At 69.7% G+C, this 17153-nt stretch overlaps 3 protein-coding genes across 3 annotated transcripts; all 3 read left to right on the top strand.

The window, feature by feature from the left end:
• Positions 1 to 491: 491 nt before the first annotated feature.
• SLC6A8 (solute carrier family 6 member 8) lies at positions 492 to 6607 on the top strand. Its single transcript, XM_075052612.1, has 14 exons — positions 492 to 799; positions 1108 to 1326; positions 1754 to 1885; positions 2563 to 2836; positions 2914 to 3046; positions 3300 to 3434; positions 3526 to 3629; positions 3714 to 3838; positions 3939 to 4051; positions 4133 to 4270; positions 4642 to 4744; positions 4829 to 4929; positions 5329 to 5499; positions 6082 to 6607. Exons 1-14 carry the CDS (start codon positions 691 to 693, stop codon positions 6211 to 6213), a joined length of 1989 nt encoding a protein of 662 aa, XP_074908713.1. The 5' UTR covers positions 492 to 690; the 3' UTR covers positions 6214 to 6607.
• An 86-nt stretch (positions 6608 to 6693) lies between these two features.
• LOC142042556 (epidermal differentiation-specific protein-like) lies at positions 6694 to 9218 on the top strand. The gene has a single exon (XM_075052614.1). The coding sequence runs from the start codon at positions 8160 to 8162 to the stop codon at positions 9216 to 9218; it is 1059 nt and encodes a 352-aa protein (XP_074908715.1). The 5' UTR covers positions 6694 to 8159.
• Positions 9219 to 10354: 1136 nt separating this feature from the next.
• On the top strand, positions 10355 to 16569 carry QARS1 (glutaminyl-tRNA synthetase 1). The gene is made up of 24 exons (XM_075052936.1): positions 10355 to 10532; positions 10755 to 10902; positions 10995 to 11104; positions 11238 to 11313; positions 11511 to 11575; positions 11797 to 11850; positions 12048 to 12105; positions 12228 to 12299; positions 12470 to 12555; positions 12793 to 12879; positions 12986 to 13085; positions 13209 to 13287; positions 13411 to 13519; positions 13602 to 13732; positions 13860 to 13952; positions 14125 to 14262; positions 14336 to 14423; positions 14503 to 14646; positions 14718 to 14822; positions 15229 to 15321; positions 15610 to 15737; positions 15950 to 16016; positions 16177 to 16302; positions 16388 to 16569. The coding sequence occupies exons 1-24, from the start codon at positions 10389 to 10391 to the stop codon at positions 16436 to 16438; spliced, it is 2352 nt and encodes a 783-aa protein (XP_074909037.1). The 5' UTR covers positions 10355 to 10388; the 3' UTR covers positions 16439 to 16569.
• The last annotated feature ends 584 nt before the right edge of the window (positions 16570 to 17153 follow it).

Below are 17153 nucleotides of genomic sequence, written 5' to 3'. Positions count from 1 at the left end.
GGACTCCCCTGGTGCCCGTTGCATCTCCGTGTGCTCTGCTACTGGCTGGGCCCGGCGTCCCCCGGTGCGGTCCCACCGCTGTAGTGCCTGGTGTCCCCTGGTGTGCCCCGGTGCTAGCGTGGCAGGACTGCAAGTCCCGGTGCCCTAATACCCGGCGTCCCCCGGTGCGCCGGGACCGCGAGTCCCGGTGCCGATTCGCCCGTTGTCCCACGGTGCCCGCTTGTCGTGGCGGGACCGCAAGTCCCGGTGCTCTAGCGCCCGGCGTGTCCCCGAGCGCCCGGTGTGCCCCGGAACGCCCCGTTGCCCGGTGCCCCGCGGCGCGCCCTCTGCCCCGCTGCCCCCGCCTCGCCCCGGTGCCGGTGCCGGTGCGGCGGGACTGCAAGTCCCGTCAAGCCGCGGGCGGGCGGCGCGGCCAATGGGGCTCGGGGGGCGGCGCGGCCGGTCTCTGCCTCCGCCGCCGCCCGGTGCCGCGGCGCAGAGAGCCCCGGAGCGGCCGCGCGGCGCCGGCCCCGCAGCCCGGCTCTGAGCCGCCCGCCCGGCCCGGCCCGCCCCGCCGCGCCCCGCCGCCCTCAATGAGGTTCTTCCGACTCACCTTCAAGTGCTTCGTGGATTGCTTCTGAGCCCCCCCCCCTCCCTCCCACGGCCACGGAGCCGCCCCCGACCCGCCCCCGCTCCCCGGCCCCCCGCGACATGCCCCCCGTCCCCGCCGACACGGCCGCCCCGCAGCCGCCCGCCGCCCCGCGACGCGACGACGCCGCCGCCGCCGCCGCCGCCGCCGCCGCTGCCCCCGCGGGCTCCGGTAAGTGGGGAGCGCTGGGGAGGGATGAGGTTGGGGATGGAGGGGGGGGGGGGGGGGCGGCCCACGGCCACGCGCGACCGCGGCGCGCCCCCTCCCGCCGCCGCGGGGTGAGTCACCGCTCTGCATTGTGACGTCACGCGCCGGCCTGACATCTGACGTCACGCCCCCACGCGCGGAGAGGGGCGCGGAGTGGGGGGGCGGGGGGGGCGCGGGGGGACCCTCGGTCCCCCCGCGCCCCCCCCGCCCCCCCACTCCGCGCTCCCACGGGCGCGCGTGACGGCAGCGTGGGCCCCCCCCTGTCTCGGCAGAGGGCCGCGGGGAGGCGGAGGGCGCGGAGCCCCCCGCGGCGGGCGAGGAGCGGGCGGTGACGGCACCGCTGGTGGGACCCCCCGGGCCCCCGAAAGCGGCCGCCCCCGAGCGGGAGACCTGGACCCGGCAGATGGATTTCATCATGTCCTGCGTGGGTTTCGCCGTGGGGCTGGGCAACGTCTGGCGCTTCCCCTACCTGTGCTACAAGAACGGCGGAGGTGAGCCCCCGCGCCCGCCCCGCGAGGCGGGGGAAGCGCCCCACAGCGTGGGGAGTGGGAGGGGGGGGGCACCCCACGGCGCGTGGGAGCGCTCCGCTGCTTTCCACCCCGTAGCGCGCGCGGGGGGTCACCCCGCGGTGGGCCGGCCCGCCCGGCAGCTCCCCGGGGCGAGGGGCCGTCCGCGGGGCTCGCGGGCCACCCCACGCGTGTCCGGTGTCACTCCCCGGGGTGGGGGTCCGTGGGGAGCCCCCCGCCACCTGCCCGCCCTGACCTACATCGGCGGCGCGGCGAGGGGAGGGCGCGGAGGCGCCTTCGCCATTCGCTGCGCCCGGGGCGGGCGGCGCGGGGAGGGAAGGGGGGGGCCGGGGGGGCCCGGGGGGGGCGGCGGCGGCTGAGCCGGCCCCGTGTCCCCCCCCCCCGGCCCCAGGCGTCTTCCTCATCCCCTACCTGCTCATCGTCTTCGTGGGCGGCATCCCCGTCTTCTTCCTGGAGGTGGCCCTGGGGCAGTTCATGAAGCAGGGGGGCATCGCCGCCTGGAACATCGCCCCCCTCTTCAAGGGTAACGCCGCGCCCTGCCCGTGGCCTTTTGCACCCTACCCGTGGCCCCCGCCACCCTGCACCCTGCCCGGGGGCCCCCCCAGCGCCCTGCGTCCTGCACCCTGCCCGGGGGCCCGCGTCCCCCCCCTCCGCAGCACCCCGCCTGGGGCTGGCAGCACCCTGCCGGCACCCTGCCTGGGGCACCGGCTGCCTGCAGCCTGCCAGGGCTGGCGGCACCCTGCCCACGCCCTGCCCGCTTCCATGCACCTTGCCCGCGTCCCGCTGCTACCCTGCGCCCCGGCCGAGGGCGGCAGCTGCCTGCACCCGTGCCCCGTGGCACCCTGCGCTGCCCTGCCCGGCCCTGCCTGCCTCCGTGTCTCCCTGCCTACGTGCTGCCCGGCTTCCCCGGGGGCGGCCGGATCCCCACCTCCGCAGCGTCCTGACGGCTTCCCTGTGCTGCGCCCCACCTGGTCGTCCCCCCCGTCCTGTGCCATGCTGCCGGCCGTCCCCACCCCGTCCTGCCTGGGGCTGCCAGCTCCCCCTGTCCTGTCCCCACCGGCTGCCGGCTCCCCGCATCCCCACCAGCACCCCGTGTCCTGCCCCATCCCCACCAGCAACCCCCCATCCCACCCCACCCCATCCCATCGGGCTGCCGGGTGTCCGTGGGTGCCCGCAGGCTCTGATCTCCTCGTGGCGCAGGTCTGGGCCTGGCCTCCATGGTGATCGTCTTCTTCTGCAACTCCTACTACATCATGATCCTGGTGTGGGGTCTCTTCTACCTGGTGCACTCACTGACGGACACCCTGCCCTGGGCCACCTGCGGCCACGCTTGGAACACCGAGCAGTGCGCCGAGCTCTTCCACCTCGAGCTCTGCCGCAATGGCAGCGCCAACGCCAGCGCCGGCCCTGGGCCCTTCAACCTCAGCTGCGCCGACCTGGCCAACAAGCGCTCGCCCGTCATTGAGTTTTGGGAGTGAGTGTGGGGACCGAGGGGGTCTCGCCCGGGGCCGAGGGGGTCGTGCCGGCGCTCAGCACGGCCCCGCTCTACAGGAACAAGGTGCTGCGGCTCTCGGGGGACCTCAGCGAGCCGGGGGAGATGAACTGGCAGATGATCCTCTGCTTGGTCACCACCTGGGTCATTGTCTACTTCTGCATCTGGAAGGGCGTCAAGTCGACCGGGAAGGTGACGCTGGCGGTGGGGGGGAACGCGTCGGGGCCACCGACACGCGGGGACGGGACTGCGGCACACGGCGCTGCCGGCTCCTGCTCTCTTGTGCCACAGCCCACGGAGGTGCAAGACCCCCTGTCCCGCATCTGTCTGGGAGATGCCACCAGCCGCCGGGGACGTGCCCGAGCCCTGGTCCTGCTGGGACACCTGTGGCACGCAATGGAGATCCCTAGCCCGGGGGGTCTCACCGGCACCTACTCCTCTGCAGATTGTCTACTTCACGGCACTCTTCCCCTACGTGGTCCTCATCCTGCTGCTGGTCCACGGAGTGACGCTGCCCGGGGCGCTGGGTGGCATCGTCTACTACCTGAAACCCGACTGGTCCAAGCTGGCCGAGGCGCAGGTGAGGGCGGCGGGGAGGGCAGGAGGGGGCTGGGTGCTGGGCACCCCCCCGGCACCCTCCCCGCCCCCCGACGCCCTCCCTCGCGCCCCAGGTCTGGATCGACGCCGGCACCCAGATCTTCTTCTCCTATGCCATCGGGCTGGGCGCCCTGACCGCGCTGGGCAGCTACAACCGCTTCCACAATAACTGCTACAGGTAGGGCTGTGCCGGCTGCAGGGCGTTCCCCCGGTGTGTCCCCCGGTGTCGCTCCGGCACCCCCTTGACCCGCTCTGCCCGTAGGGATGCCTACATCCTGGCCGTGATCAACAGCTCCACCAGCTTCTTTGCCGGCTTCGTCGTCTTCTCCGTGCTGGGCTTCATGGCCTCCGAGCAAGGCGTGGACATCTCCAAGGTGGCTGAGTCCGGTGAGTGCTGGGCATTGGGTGCCCACTGGCATCTTGTCCCCTGTGTCGTCGTCCCCCCCCCCCCGCCCGGGGTGGCACTGCTGACCCCGTTCTCCCGCAGGCCCTGGGCTGGCTTTCATCGCCTACCCCAAAGCCGTGACGCTGATGCCCTTGTCCCCGCTCTGGGCCACGCTCTTCTTCTTCATGCTCCTCGTGCTGGGGCTGGACAGCCAGGTGCAGCGGCGGGCAGGGGGACAAGGGACGGGGAGGGGACGGGGTGGCACGTCCCCGCTGAGCCCCGCTCTCTGCCCACAGTTTGTCGGCGTGGAGGGTTTCATCACGGGCATCCTGGACCTGTTCCCCCAGCCGGGGGCCGGCTCGCTGCGCCGTGAGCTCACCGCTGCGCTCTGCTGCCTCGTCTGCTGCCTCATCGACCTCTCCATGGTCACGCAGGTGGGGGACGCGGCAGGGACGCCGGCCGGCTGGCCCCACGCTGGGCACCTGCGGCTGCCCCCCGGGACGTCACCTCCCACGGGGTGCCAGCGTGGGGTGGGAGCTCCCTGGGGCTGCTGCGCCTGCGGCAGCGGGGAGGGGGGGTGCCCGTAGCTGTGGAGGTCCCCGTGGCGTGCGGGTGCCCGTGGCCACGGCGGGTGCCCGTCGTGGTGGGGGTGCTGCGGCAGCACGGGGTGCCCGTGGCACGCAAGGTGTCTGTGCCAGGTGGGGCGCCGGTGCTGGCAAGGCTGCGCCCGTGGCGGTGTGGAGGCACCCGTGCCAGCGCGGGGCGGCTGGCACAGCCCCGGTGACGCGCAGCGCCGTCCCGGCAGGGCGGCATGTACGTGTTCCAGCTCTTTGACAACTACTCGGCCAGCGGGATCACGCTGCTGTGGCAGGCTTTCTGGGAGTGTGTGGTCATTGCCTGGGTCTACGGTGAGGCCAGGGGGACGCGGCGGGGGGGGACGCAAGGGGACGCGGGTGCCCCGTGGGGCTCGGCTGACGCCCTTCTCCTCTCAGGCGCTGACCGCTTCATGGACGACGTGGCCCGCATGATCGGCTACCGGCCCCTGCCCTTCATGAAGTGGTGCTGGGCCGTGGTGACGCCGCTGGTCTGCGTGGTAAGCGGGGCCGCCCCACGCGGGGACACGCGTGTGCTCGCGTGTGCGTGCATGTGCCCGCTGCCCCGGCCCTGTGCCACGGGCACCGGGCTCCCCCAGGCGGCTGCTTTGGGCACGGCAGCCACGGGGCGACACGCGTGTCGGGGCTGCGGGGCGACACGCGTGTCGGGGCTGCGGGGCGACACGCGTGTCGGGGCCGTGGGGCGACACGCGTGTCGGGCCGTGGGGCGATGTGCCTGTCGGGGCCACAGGATGACATGCGTGTCTGGGTCGTGGGGTGACACGTGTGTCGGGGCCGTGAGGCAACACGCGTGTCGGGGCTGCGGGGTGACATGCGTGAGGGGTCTGGGGCTGCCGGCCCCCTGCGCTGTGGGACCTCACCCCCCTCTCTCCACCCAGGGCATCTTTGTGTTCCATGTGGTGAACTACAAGCCGCTGACCTACAACAAGACATATGTGTACCCGTGGTGGGGGGATGCCATCGGCTGGGTCCTGGCACTCTCCTCCATGCTCTGCATCCCCTGCACCGTCCTCTACAAGCTCCTGCGCTGCAAAGGCTCCTTGCGCGAGGTGAGGGCGGCGTGGCGGGCGCCCTCCTGCCTCTGTCCCAAATGTTTCTCAGCTATCGTTGTCTTTGTCCCCCTCTCAGTCCTGTCTTCATCCCATCCCCATTCAAATCCCAGCACTGTCCACATTGCCATCTTAGTCCCATCCCCAGCCAAATCCTGTCCCTGTCCCCATCACTGTCTCAATCCCATCCCTCTCTCAATCCCATTTCAGATCCCTTCCCCATCCTAGTCTCACCCCCATCCCCATCCAAGTCCCATTCCTGTCCCCATCCCTCTCACTCCCATCCAAATCCCGTCCCTGTCCCCATCACTGTCTCACTCCCAACCTCACCCAAATTCCATGCTTGCTGACATTGCTGTCTTAATCCCGTCACCATCTCGGTCCCATCCCTGTCCCCATGCTATTGCTCTCTCAATCCCATTTCAATCCCTTCCCTGTCCCGGTCTCCATCCCCGTCCCCATCCAAATCCCACCCCTGTCCCCACCTCGGTCCCATTCCCGTGCACCGGCGGGATGCACCGTGCCAGCTCCAGGCAGTCCCCGGTGCTGCCGTCCCCGGTTGCTGACACGGCGTCCCCGCAGCGCTGGCAGCTCCTGACCACTCCGATCTGGGGCCACCACCACCTGGAGTACCTGACGCCCGAGGCAGAAGCCAAGCTGCTGGCCCCGGAGCCCCCCAAGGAGAAGGCGACGCTCTTCGAGACTGTGATCTGAGCATGGGGAGGGTCGCGCTGCTCCCGCCCGCCATAGCAATAATGCCAGCACCTCCTCCCACCCACGCTGCCCCATGTCCCCCCCCCCCCCCGTGTCGCCCCAGCCCGCCGGCCTCGCCGCAGAGGGGGTGCACGACAGCGAGGTGGGGGGTTTCTGGGGGCCGCAGGGCCGGGGCGGCCGCGGGGAGCGGGAGGGGTCCCCGGCGCGGGGGAGCGTGGCAGCTCGGGGGGGCCGGCGGGGAGGCTGCGGGCCAGGGGAGCGAGCGGGACAGCCCTTCCCCGGCCCCCCACCTGTGGCCCCCACGGCCCCCCGCTCACTAACCGCTTCCTGTAGCGTTTGTCTGGTGTAACCCCGACCGCCCCGACATCTGGCAATAAACTGGGAGACCCTGGCAGCCCCGACACTGCAGGCAGGGGAAGGGGGGCGTTGGCAAGGGGGCAGCTGGGGGGGCGAGATCTGCGGTGGCACCTGTTTTTTGGAGACAGGGTTTTGCAGGGAACAGGGCTCAGGGATGTGGGGACACCTGGGTTCCTCTCTTGGGGTGACTCAGGGTGGGGGGACAGGCTGCCGGAGCAGTGGCGTCTCCGTCCTCCTCCACCGCAGGATGTGGGTGCCTGCAGGCTGTGCCAAACCTGGGTTCCCCTGTGGGCCTGGGGCACCCCACACAGCTGGGGCTGGCCCCGCTTCCCGGCCCCACGCTGGCCCCAAGGGGTAGTTTTCAGCCCAGAGGCTTTGGGGGTCCTGGCTGACCCCAGCCAAGAGTGGGGGCTGCAGGGGGTGGGTCAAGATCTAGCCATACCCCACCGTGAGCTGCTCACGTCAACACCTTTGGTGCTCTCCGTTCCCTGCGCTGTGCCGCAGGGACGGTCCTGAGCTGGGGAGAGCTGTAGGGACGCGGGGATGAGGCAGCCCCTGGGCCCAGGCACGTCGCCGGGAGAAGCCAGAGGCTCAACCTGCCCCGGACCCCTCAAGGTGCCTGAGCCCAGTCCCAGCGGGGTGCCAGCCGGGGGGTGCACGTGCCCTGTGCCCTGCACCGGCAGCTCCTGGGCAGGCCAGCTCCAGCCCATGCCATGGGGACCCGTGTGGTGCCCTGAAGAAGCCCCCGGCACGCTGTGCTCCGGGTGGCTGCCAGCTGTCCCTATGCCCTGGCTGGGCATCAGCGTCCCACCATGCCCACCCAGCACTGGCACCCATCACCCTCCAGCAGCACCGTGGCCACCCTGGGTGGTCCGTGACCATCCTGCCTATGGAGGGACAAGGGGGGAGAAGTGCCACCACTTGCCCCGGCCATTCTCAGGCGCAGGGCTGGGGCAGCAGTGCCATGCCAGAGGGGCTGTGTCCTGTGCCCCAGGGCACCGGGGTGCCGGAGGGGCTTGTCTTGGGGCGCCAGCTCACCCCACCATGATACCCTCTCACCCCGCCGGGGCGAGCCGGCAGTTCCTGCCCCACCGGCAACGCACACCGTAATTAGCGCGGGCAGGGCGGAAGCATCAGTGATAATTGGCGGTGACTCGTTACCGTTGGAGCGCCATGTGCCCAGGGTGCAGCAGGACTTTCCGGCAGGGCTGGTCCGCAGGGTCGGCTGGTACTCCGGTGCGCCGGCTGCCGTGCGGGGCCTGGCTGGCTCCCTGCCGCCAGAGCGGGGCCGGGGCTGGGTGCGGGGGCGAGCACCGTCATCACCTTTGCTTCATGCCGCAGCACGCCCCGGCCCCACCAACCCCTTGTAAAAGGCACGGCTGCGGGCTGGTGTCGGGGCACTGCCGGCACAGACGGTGAGAGCGCAGGGACCGTGCGGAGGTGGACAAAGGAGAGGCAGAGGACAGGGGATAAGGGGGTACCAGGGGTCCCCTTGGCTGGCCAGGCTTTCTCCACGGGTTTCCCGTAGCGCCCACGCGAGGTGACTTGACGTGCGTCGTGCCCTCGCACGGGCAGGCGCCCGCGACACCATGAACCGGATCACGGTGTACGAGCGTGCCAACTTTGAGGGGCTGAGCCGGGAGTTCACCTGCGACGTGCCCGACCTGCATGAGCTGGATTTTGGGGACTGCATCGCCTCCCTGAAGGTAGTGGGGCAGCCCTGGATCGCCTACACGGACCCCAAGTACGAAGGGGAGCCGCACGCCTTTGAGGAGGGCGAGTACCCCTCCGTGGGGCGGCCCAACAGCTTCTCGGCGCTGCGTCTCGTGCACCATGACCTGGGGGACCCCCAGATCACCCTCTACGAGCAACCCAACTTCCAAGGCGCCTGCAAGGTGGTGACGGAGGAGACCAACTTGGCATACGGGTACTTCAATGACCGGGTGGCCTCTCACGTAGTGCAGCGAGGGGTCTGGCTGCTCTATCAGCACCCCGGTCGTGGTGGTTGGCACTGCCTGGCATGGCCCGGCGAGCATCTCGCCGACTACAAACTCGAGCTGAACTTCCAGGCTCGGCTGTCCCACCTGCGCCCGCTGCGGCCCGGGCGGCCCCTGGTCTCGGCGCGTCTCCTCTGGGAGCAGAAGCGGGTGGAGGCAGAGCGGGAGGTGCTGGTGGATGAGATCGAAGGGGTGAACGAGACGGAGTCAGAGCAGGCACTGGCAGCCAGCAGCAGCCGGGAGTACGGCACCACGCTCTGGCAGAGCTTCCACTTCAGCAACGCCACCAGCCTCAAAGCCGGGCTCTCCTTCACGCTGACCGTGGAAGCCTCCAACATCTTTACAGTGCAGAAAGGGCGCAGCGAATCCAGCACCCGCCGGGAACGCGTGGAGGTGCAGCTGCCGGCTAAGATCCCCCCACGCACGGCGCTCAGCATCCAGGTCTTGCGGAAGGAGGTGACGCTCTCTGTCCCGGTCCTGCTCACCATCACCCAGAACGAAGCCGTTCGTACAGAGATGGGCGAGTACCGTAGCGTCTCGGGTACCAACATCAGTGCCCGCTATAGCTTGAAGCCTCTGCCAGCTGCAGGCAGGGAGCAAGCAGCCACTGAGGGGACGGAGCCGGTGCCCGGCACCGGGACGGAGCTGTAACTGTAGCTCCGTCCCGGTGCCGGGCACCGGCTCTGTCCCCTCGGTGGTGTGGGATCCCTGGGGACACCAGCACTGCGTCGGACACGGGTCGGCTCCGGCTGGCAGGACCTGTCGGTGCCTTCTCCCGCCGGGTGTTGCCAATAAACCCCCTTCCCCAACCCCTCCGGTCTGCTGCTTCTGCTGGGGCTGGGGTGGGAGTGGGCTTGGGGGGGCTGGGAGACACTGGGCTGGGGGGGAGGACAGGGCTGAGGAGGGATACTGGGCTGGGGGGACACACCAGGCTGGGTGAGCTGGGAATAACAGGCTGGGGAAGCCAGGAGAACACCAGGCTGGGGAAGCTGGGGGGACCCCGAGCTGGGGGGGGAACAACGGGCTGGGGGAGCAGGAGGACACCGGGCTGGAGGAGCTGGGGGGACACCGGGCTGAGGGGTATATGGGGCTGGGGGGACACGGGGGGTAGGGAAGTGGGAGAACACCGGGCTGGGGGGGGGCCGGGGGACACCGGGCTAGCCGGTTCTCGCACACACCGGACATTGGACTGGGGGGGCCAGGGGCTGGGGCAGCTGCGGGGGACACCGGGCTGAGGGAACCGGGGGTATGGGGTCGGTGCGGCGGCGGGGACAGCGGCGGCCCCGCCCGCAGCGGGCTGGAGCAGCCGCCGCGACCTCCCCCCCGTACGGGCCCTTGGGTACGTGTGTCCCCCCGGGCCCATCGCAGGGACCGTCCTCGGGGCCGCTGGGGGAGGTGGGGACACACACACGGGGACACGGGAGGGGCGAGGGAGCCGCCGGGCTCACGGCGGGACACGGGTGCCGGTCGGGGCGGGCTACGGCGGCCGGGCGAGGACAAAGGGCCGCGGGGCGGTGGGCGACCGGAGGGGCGGGGCGGGGCAGCCCCCCGGCCACGCCTCCAGCCACGCCCCCCACGTGGCCGCCGCCGCCGCCGGTCTCTTTAAATGATGCAACCGGCCGCCCGCTTGGCCCCGCCCGCTGCGCGCCTATTCGCGGAGCCGGAGCCGAGCTCCCCCGTCCCATTGGCAGAGGCGGGTCTCTCTCACTGTCGATTGGCTCGACCTGTGTCGGCGACACGCCTTCCCCGCTCCGATTGGCTGGGCGTGGCCCCGTCCCCCGGGCGGGCGGTGGCGGCGGCGGCGGCGGCAGCAGCAGCAGCATGGCGGCGGCGGGGGCCATGGCGGCGGAGGAGGCGGAGGAGGCGCTGGGGCTTTTTACCGGCATCGGCCTCAGCGAGGCTAAAGCGCGCGAGACGCTGCGCAACGGGGCGCTCAGCGCGCTGCTCCGCCGGGCCGTGCTGCAGGTGCGCCCGCCGCGGGCCCCCACCCCGGTCTCCCGGTTCCTGGGTCCCCGGTGCGGCGGTGTCACCCCCGGATCCCCCCATCTCCCCCGGCCCCATCGAGCGGCCTCGGCCCTTGGCACTACCCCCCCTTCCCGCCCACCCCAACCCCCCCCCCCCCAGGTCCGCCGGTTCGCCGGGGCTCAGCCCCCGCCCGGCCCTGACGCTTCCCCGGGACGGCGACAGGCTCGGAGCGCGCTGGGGCCGGCCCTGGACAAAGCCACCGGGACGCTGTTGTACAACGCGGCCGCACGCCTCAGGGACCCGAAGCACCTCGGCTTCCTCGTCGGTTACATCGTCCGCAGGGAGATCCTCACCGACCTGCAGCTCAGCGGTACCGCGCGGCACCGGGATCCCCCCTCCTCGGCCCCGGTGGGGAGAGGAGGGCCCCGCTCCTCACCCCCCCCCACCCCGCTCTGTCCCCAGCCGCCCTGGAGTACGTGAGGAGCCACCCCCTGGAGCCCCTGGACGTGGCGGACTTCGAGCGGGCCTGCGGCGTGGGGGTGTGCGTCACCCCCGAGCAGATCGAGGAGGCGGTGAGTGGGGCCTCGGTTCTGCCAGTCCCCAAGGAACGGCGTGGGGGACGCTGGACAGGACGGGCTGGCAGCCCCTGGCGTCACGCTTCCCCGCCTGTCTCGCTCACCCCCGTGTCCCTGTCCCGCTGCCCAGGTGGAGGCCGTGATCGGCGAGCACCGAGCAGAGCTGCTGGCGGAGCGCTACCACTTCAACATGGGGCTGCTGATGGGTGAGTGTGGGGCACGGGGGCAGCCCCTGCCCGGCACCCCTCCTTCCCTGCATCCTGAGAGCCAGCCCTTTGTCGTGGGCTGCCCTGGCCCCAGCTCCTCTGGCCTGCTGGCTGTGGTGTCCTGCCTCAGCGGCCCTGGCTGAAGCCCCCCCCGGGGCTGAGCCGTGCCCACCGCCCATGGGGTGCCCTGTCCGCAGGGGAGGCGCGGAGCCGGCTGCGGTGGGCGGATGGGAAGACCATCAAGAACGAGGTGGATCTGCAGGTGGGTGCGAGGGCAGGGGGTTGGATGCTGCTTGGGGTTGTGTCCTCTGTCGGGTCCATGTGGGACCTGCTGGCCTGTTCTGTGTGAGGGTCCGGTGCCGGGGACTGCCTGCCCTGGGTAGGTGTAGGCAGGATGAGGGGGGTGACAGCTGGACAGGGCCACCTCAAAGCCTTGGGGCACCAGGAGCCTTTCCTACTCCCGTCTGTGTCTCTTTTCTCCAGGTGCTGCATTTGCTGGGGCCAAAGACAGAAGCTGACCTGGAAAAGAAGCCAAAGGTGAGGAGAAGGGGGAGGCTGGGAACTGGCGTGGTATTTCCCTGCTGAGTGTCCAGGCAGGATCCCAAATAGCTGCTCTGGGCCCAGCTGCCACCATGGGCACGGGTCTGAGGGACTGCTGGGGGCAGCAGGCTGGGCCAGGAAGGGGAGGTGTGTGCCAGGGCTGGGCACTCAGGGTGTTGGGCTGGTCCCTGCAGGCTGCAAAGACCCGGCCGGCCCCGGTGGAGAAGCAGAAGGCAGCTGTGGTGGAGAATGGTAAGAGACTGTACTCCTGAGGGCAGCTTCCCCAGCCCTTTGGTTCCTGGCTGGGACCTGCCTCCGAGCTGGGCCCTGGGAGCTGCAGTCAGGCCCCTGCTCAGCACCATCTCTCCCTGCAGGTGAGGTGGGCACGGAGACACGGTCACTCCTGGAGCAGCTGCGGGGAGAAGCCCTCAAGTTCCACAAGCCCGGTGAGTGTGAGGAGCCACTGCTGCATGCGTGGCCGCTCCACCGGCTCTGTGCCCTGGCCTCAGCTCTCCGTGCTGTGGGGGACCAGCCTGGCGCCATGTCCTTCCCCGCTGGCTGCTGGGCTTGGCTTGGTTTAAGCGATGCTGTAGCCCTGAGCATCCTCTGCCTGCAGGAGAGAACTACAAGACGGAGGGCTATGTGGTGACGCCCAACACCATGGCTCTGCTGAAGCAGCACCTGGCAATCACGGGTGGGCAGGTGAGGCCGTGTCCCTCAGCCCAGCAGTTCCCTGCGAGGGCGGCACTGCTGTGCCAGGCTCCAGCCAGCTGGGTGGGGTGGCTGGGGGGACACGCAGCTCACTGGGGGCACAGCCAGAGGCAGCACCCATGTGGCACGGGGGGCTCTGTGGGATCGTTGTGGGCTCGTGCCAGTGCCCCTGCTGTCAAGGAGGGAGAGAGTCTCCTGCCAAAGGACAGAGGTGTCCCCTTCCCGCAGGTGCGGACACGGTTCCCTCCTGAGCCCAATGGGATCCTGCACATCGGCCACGCCAAGGCCATCAACTTTAACTTTGGCTATGCCAAGGTGAGAAGCACCAAGCCCCGCTGGCAGCTCTCCCCCCACTGCTTGGCTGCTGGCCTGGGCCTGTGGTGCCTCAAGGAGCGTCTGTTCACTGTCCCCCCATCCCCAGGCCAACGGTGGCGTGTGCTTCCTGCGCTACGACGACACCAACCCTGAGAAGGAGGAGGAGAAGTACTTCACAGCCATCCGGGAGATGGTGGAGTGGCTGGGTACGGCTGGATCTGGGGAGGGCAGGATCAGGCCGGGCACTGCTGGGGATGTCCCTGCGTGCAGGTCCTGTTGCTGGGCCCTAGGGGTGCCTTCAACCTGCTCTGTTTCCCCCATCCCCACAGGCTACCAGCCCTATGCAGTGACCCATGCATCAGATTACTTTGACCAGCTCTACACCTGGGCCCTGGAGCTCATCCGAAGGTGAGCATGCCGGGGCGGTATGGATGCGCCAGCACGGTGTGGATGTTCTGTGCCGCGGCTGGGGCTCCCCCTCACCCAGGGGATGGGCCACTCGCATCTGGTGACGGCATTTCCCCTCCGTAGGGGCCAGGCGTACGTCTGCCATCAGAAGGTCGAGGAGATCAAGGGCCACAACCCACCACCCTCGCCGTGGCGGGACCGGCCCATGGAAGAGTCCCTCCTGCTCTTTGAGGTATTTCTGGCTGGGGGTGGGTGCTGCGTGCCCGTGGGGTCTGGGTCCGTGGCTCAGCTGACAGCTTCCCCCCGCTCCACAGGACATGCGAAAGGGCAAGTTTGGGGAGGGGGAGGCGACGCTGCGGATGAAGCTGGTGATGGAGGATGGGAAGATGGACCCTGTCGCCTACCGTGTCAAGTTTACTCCACACCATCGCACTGGGGACAAGTGGTAGGGAGGGCCTGCGGCATCCTGGCACATGTGGCGGGGGTCGGCCTGCGTCTCCTGGGAGCGGGGAGGTGTCAGGAGGGGAGCAGCACCGGGCTCTGCCGCGGGGCTGACTGCGTCTGCCTTGCAGGTGCATCTACCCCACGTATGACTACACACACTGCCTCTGCGACTCCATCGAGCACATCACTCACTCCCTCTGCACCAAAGAGTTCCAGGCCAGGTGAGTGCTGTGCACAGCATGGCTCAGGGCTGAGCTGGAGCTGGCAGGGCAGCTCTGTGGGGGAGCAGCTGGCCATGTCCCAGCGGCTCCTGAAGTGCTGGTGGACGGTGCGTCCGTGGGGCTGTGGGCGGGCGTGAGGCTGAGCCGGGCTGTGCCTCTGCCTGTCTTGCAGGCGCTCCTCCTACTTCTGGCTGTGTAACGCGCTGGATGTCTACTGCCCTGTGCAGTGGGAGTATGGGCGCCTGAACCTGCTCTACACCGTCGTCTCCAAGAGGAAGATCATCCGTCTGGTGGAGACAGGTGCCGTGAGGTAGGAGCAGGGCCAGCAGCCAGGGTGAGTCTTGCCCGGGGCACGCCTGGCTGTCACACTGGTATTTTCTCAGGGACTGGGATGACCCGCGGCTCTTCACGCTGACAGCCCTGCGCCGGCGAGGCTTCCCTCCCGAGGCCATCAACAACTTCTGTGCCCGGGTAGGTGCCAGGGACAGGATGGGATGGGGCAGGTGGATGTGTCTCCCAGCCAGCACGGTGACGGCAGGCTGTCCCGTAGGTCGGTGTGACAGTGGCCCAGGCAACGATGGAGCCGCATCTGCTGGAGGCGTGTGCGCGGGAGGTGCTGAATGAGCAGGCCCCCCGGGCCATGGCTGTCCTGGAGCCCCTCAAGGTCACCATCACCAACTTCCCTGCCCCGAAGGTGAGACTGCTGCGGGCTGGGGTGGGAGTGGGGTTCCCCAAGGTCAGCATTCACCCCCTCCTTCTCCCCAGGCACTTGAGGTCCTTGTGCCCAACTTTCCAGCTGATGAGAGCCGGGGTTTTCACAAAGTGCCCTTCCAGACCACCATCTACATCGAGGAGACAGATTTCAGGGAGGTGAGCCGGCCCCACCAGGCCATACTGCCCTTGCTCCCAGGAGCTGCGACTCGGGCAGTGGGAGCCTGGCAGTGCTGGCAGTGGTGCTGGTGCTGCATCGGGCACAGGCAGGTGTCAGGCAGTCGACTGCGACTCCTAAACATGCCAGCAGCTCTGACCAGCACTGGGGAAATGCCTGCTGCCCTCAGCCCGGCCAGGACGTGTCCAACTGACAGTGCTCACGCTTGGCCTGTGTGCTGGGGAATGTCCAGCAGCAACATGGGACTTTGAACAGCCCTGGGCACCCTGATCCCTGGGATGGAAGGAGTGGGTGCGGGGACGCAGTTGTGGGGACAAACAGACATGCTTGAGGGGGGAGCCACTGCCTGTGCTGGGACCCCTCATGCAGCCATGAACTCTCTCACAGGAGGTGGACAAGGGCTACAAGCGCCTGGCCCCTGGGCAGCCGGTGGGGCTGCGCCACGCTGGCTACGTCATCGCTATACAGAACGTCATCAAGGTGGGTGGCTCTGGGCACTGGGGACATGAGGTTGGGCCATGGGTTGTCAGGACATGGCCATGCCTCACCAGGGAAGGGCAGCAATAGTCATCTCGGGCTGGGCGCTGTGGGCACAGTGTGGGTGCAGGCTGCCTGCGTGGCAGCTCCTTGCCAGCCCTGTGCCTCGTGTGGTGGGGAGCAGGGTTGCCCTGAGCTGGGGGGTTGGTGCTTCGGTCCCAAGGCTGCCCTGTGGGGTAGGAGTGCTGCCTCACTGCTGCCTGGCGTCTCGTCTTGTCTCCTCTTGCCCAGGACGCCAGTGGGCACGTGATCGAGCTGGAGGTGACCTGCACCAAGTCAGACACGGCGGAGAAGCCCAAAGCCTTCATCCACTGGGTATCGGAGCCGCTGGTGTGTGAAGTGCGGCTCTACGAGCGACTGTGAGTACCCGGCTGCCCGCAGAGGCGCAGGCGCAACCTCACCGGTGCTGGAGCGGCAGTGTGGCCACGTACCAGCAGGCTGTGCTGGGGTCTGCCCGGCTCCTCGGTGGGGAAGATGCTGCTCTGGGGTCCTGCGAGCTGCTGCCCCACAGCTGCCCTGGGGCACCACATCCCCTGCCTGGCGGCTTTGGGATGAGACTGTCTCATGGCAGGTTTTTGCACAAAAATCCCGAGGACCCGTCAGAGGTGCCCGGTGGCTTTCTGAGCGACCTCAACCCTGTGAGTAGCAGTAGGAGCTGGGGTTATGGGCCTGGGGGGATCTGGGGACCTCCTGCACCCACTTCTATGCGACCCCTACCCCTCCCTGGGCAGAGGGGCTGGGGGCAGCTGGGCTGTGGAGGGGAGTGGGGGTGCCGGCTGAGCTGACTCCCCCTGCCAGGACTCCCTGCGTGTGGTCCGCAACGCCCTGGTCGACAGCTCCGTCGTCTCTGCCCGGCCCTTCGACAAATTCCAGTTTGAGCGGCTGGGCTACTTCTCCGTGGATCCCGACAGCGAGGAGGGGAAGGTGAGCCTTGGGGAGGGGGCTGTGGGGCTCCCCCTGCCCACTGTGGGGCCATGGGGCTCAGCACTGACTCTCTGCCTCTCCCCAGATGGTGTTCAACCGGACAGTGACGCTGAAGGAGGACCCCGGCAAGGCCTGAGGGACCCACCGCCGCCACCCCGCCATGGTGCCGCTTCCCCAGGGGACCCCACGCGCCCCCAGCGCCGCCGTGCCTTGGCGCAACCCCCCCGGGGTGCCCTGCAGCATCACCTCAATAAACACAGCATCTCAGCCCTGTCCCTGCGCTGTCACTACCTTGGGGTGCTGGGGTGGGGGGGGGTGTGTGTGTCTCCCTTGTTCCTGGGTGCTCGGGGGTCCACTCCTGTCCCCTGCGCAGGGCTGGTGCCCCTGCAGGAGCTGCAGGGGACCCCCCACCCGGGACCGTGAGGCTGGGCTGGGGTTGAGGGTGTCGGGGTGGGATGGAGGAGGGTCCCCAGAACCTGCCATGGGCCACGGAGGCTGCAGGCAGGGTGCAGGCAGGGTGCAGGCAGGACGGTGTGCGCACTGTATACAAACGCCGCCCGAGCGCCGTCCCCCCTTAAGGTGGACTCGAGTGGGGTGGCCCCTACCCGGCCCCGGGCTGGGGGTCGGAGGGGTGCCCCCGCGGGACCGGCGTGGCCCCCGTGCTCTGAGCCCCGTGCCCGCGGCCCCGGCCCTGCCGTGGGTGAGGGGGGGAGGCTCTGCGCGGCCCCACGGGCCACCTTAAGCGGCAGCTGGGCCGGGGAGGCCGCGCCGAGCACATGGACACGTTAAAGCAGCCCCGGCTCGGCCCCACGGTGCGGGGGGACCCTTCGCTCCGCGGTCCCGTGCGGGGG

The sequence above is a fragment of the Buteo buteo genome, chromosome 21, assembly GCF_964188355.1.
Source record: "Buteo buteo chromosome 21, bButBut1.hap1.1, whole genome shotgun sequence".
In the NCBI taxonomy this organism is placed as follows: domain Eukaryota; kingdom Metazoa; phylum Chordata; class Aves; order Accipitriformes; family Accipitridae; genus Buteo; species Buteo buteo.
The sequence above is the reverse complement of the archived record's forward strand: the minus strand, read 5'-3'. Positions and strand labels throughout refer to the sequence as shown.

Bases quoted from the DNA above. Each gene is read 5' to 3' on its own strand.
- SLC6A8 (XM_075052612.1), top strand. From the start codon at position 691: ATGCCCCCCGTCCCCGCCGACACGGCCGCCCCGCAGCCGCCCGCCGCC. The intron at 4,271-4,641 runs GTGGGGGACGCG...CCGTCCCGGCAG, and splicing joins ACCTCTCCATGGTCACGCAG to GGCGGCATGTACGTGTTCCA. The intron at 5,500-6,081 runs GTGAGGGCGGCG...GCGTCCCCGCAG, and splicing joins GCAAAGGCTCCTTGCGCGAG to CGCTGGCAGCTCCTGACCAC.
- LOC142042556 (XM_075052614.1), top strand. From the start codon at position 8,160: ATGAACCGGATCACGGTGTACGAGCGTGCCAACTTTGAGGGGCTGAGC.
- QARS1 (XM_075052936.1), top strand. From the start codon at position 10,389: ATGGCGGCGGCGGGGGCCATGGCGGCGGAGGAGGCGGAGGAGGCGCTG. The intron at 14,647-14,717 runs GTGAGACTGCTG...CCTTCTCCCCAG, and splicing joins CCAACTTCCCTGCCCCGAAG to GCACTTGAGGTCCTTGTGCC. The intron at 14,823-15,228 runs GTGAGCCGGCCC...ACTCTCTCACAG, and splicing joins AGGAGACAGATTTCAGGGAG to GAGGTGGACAAGGGCTACAA.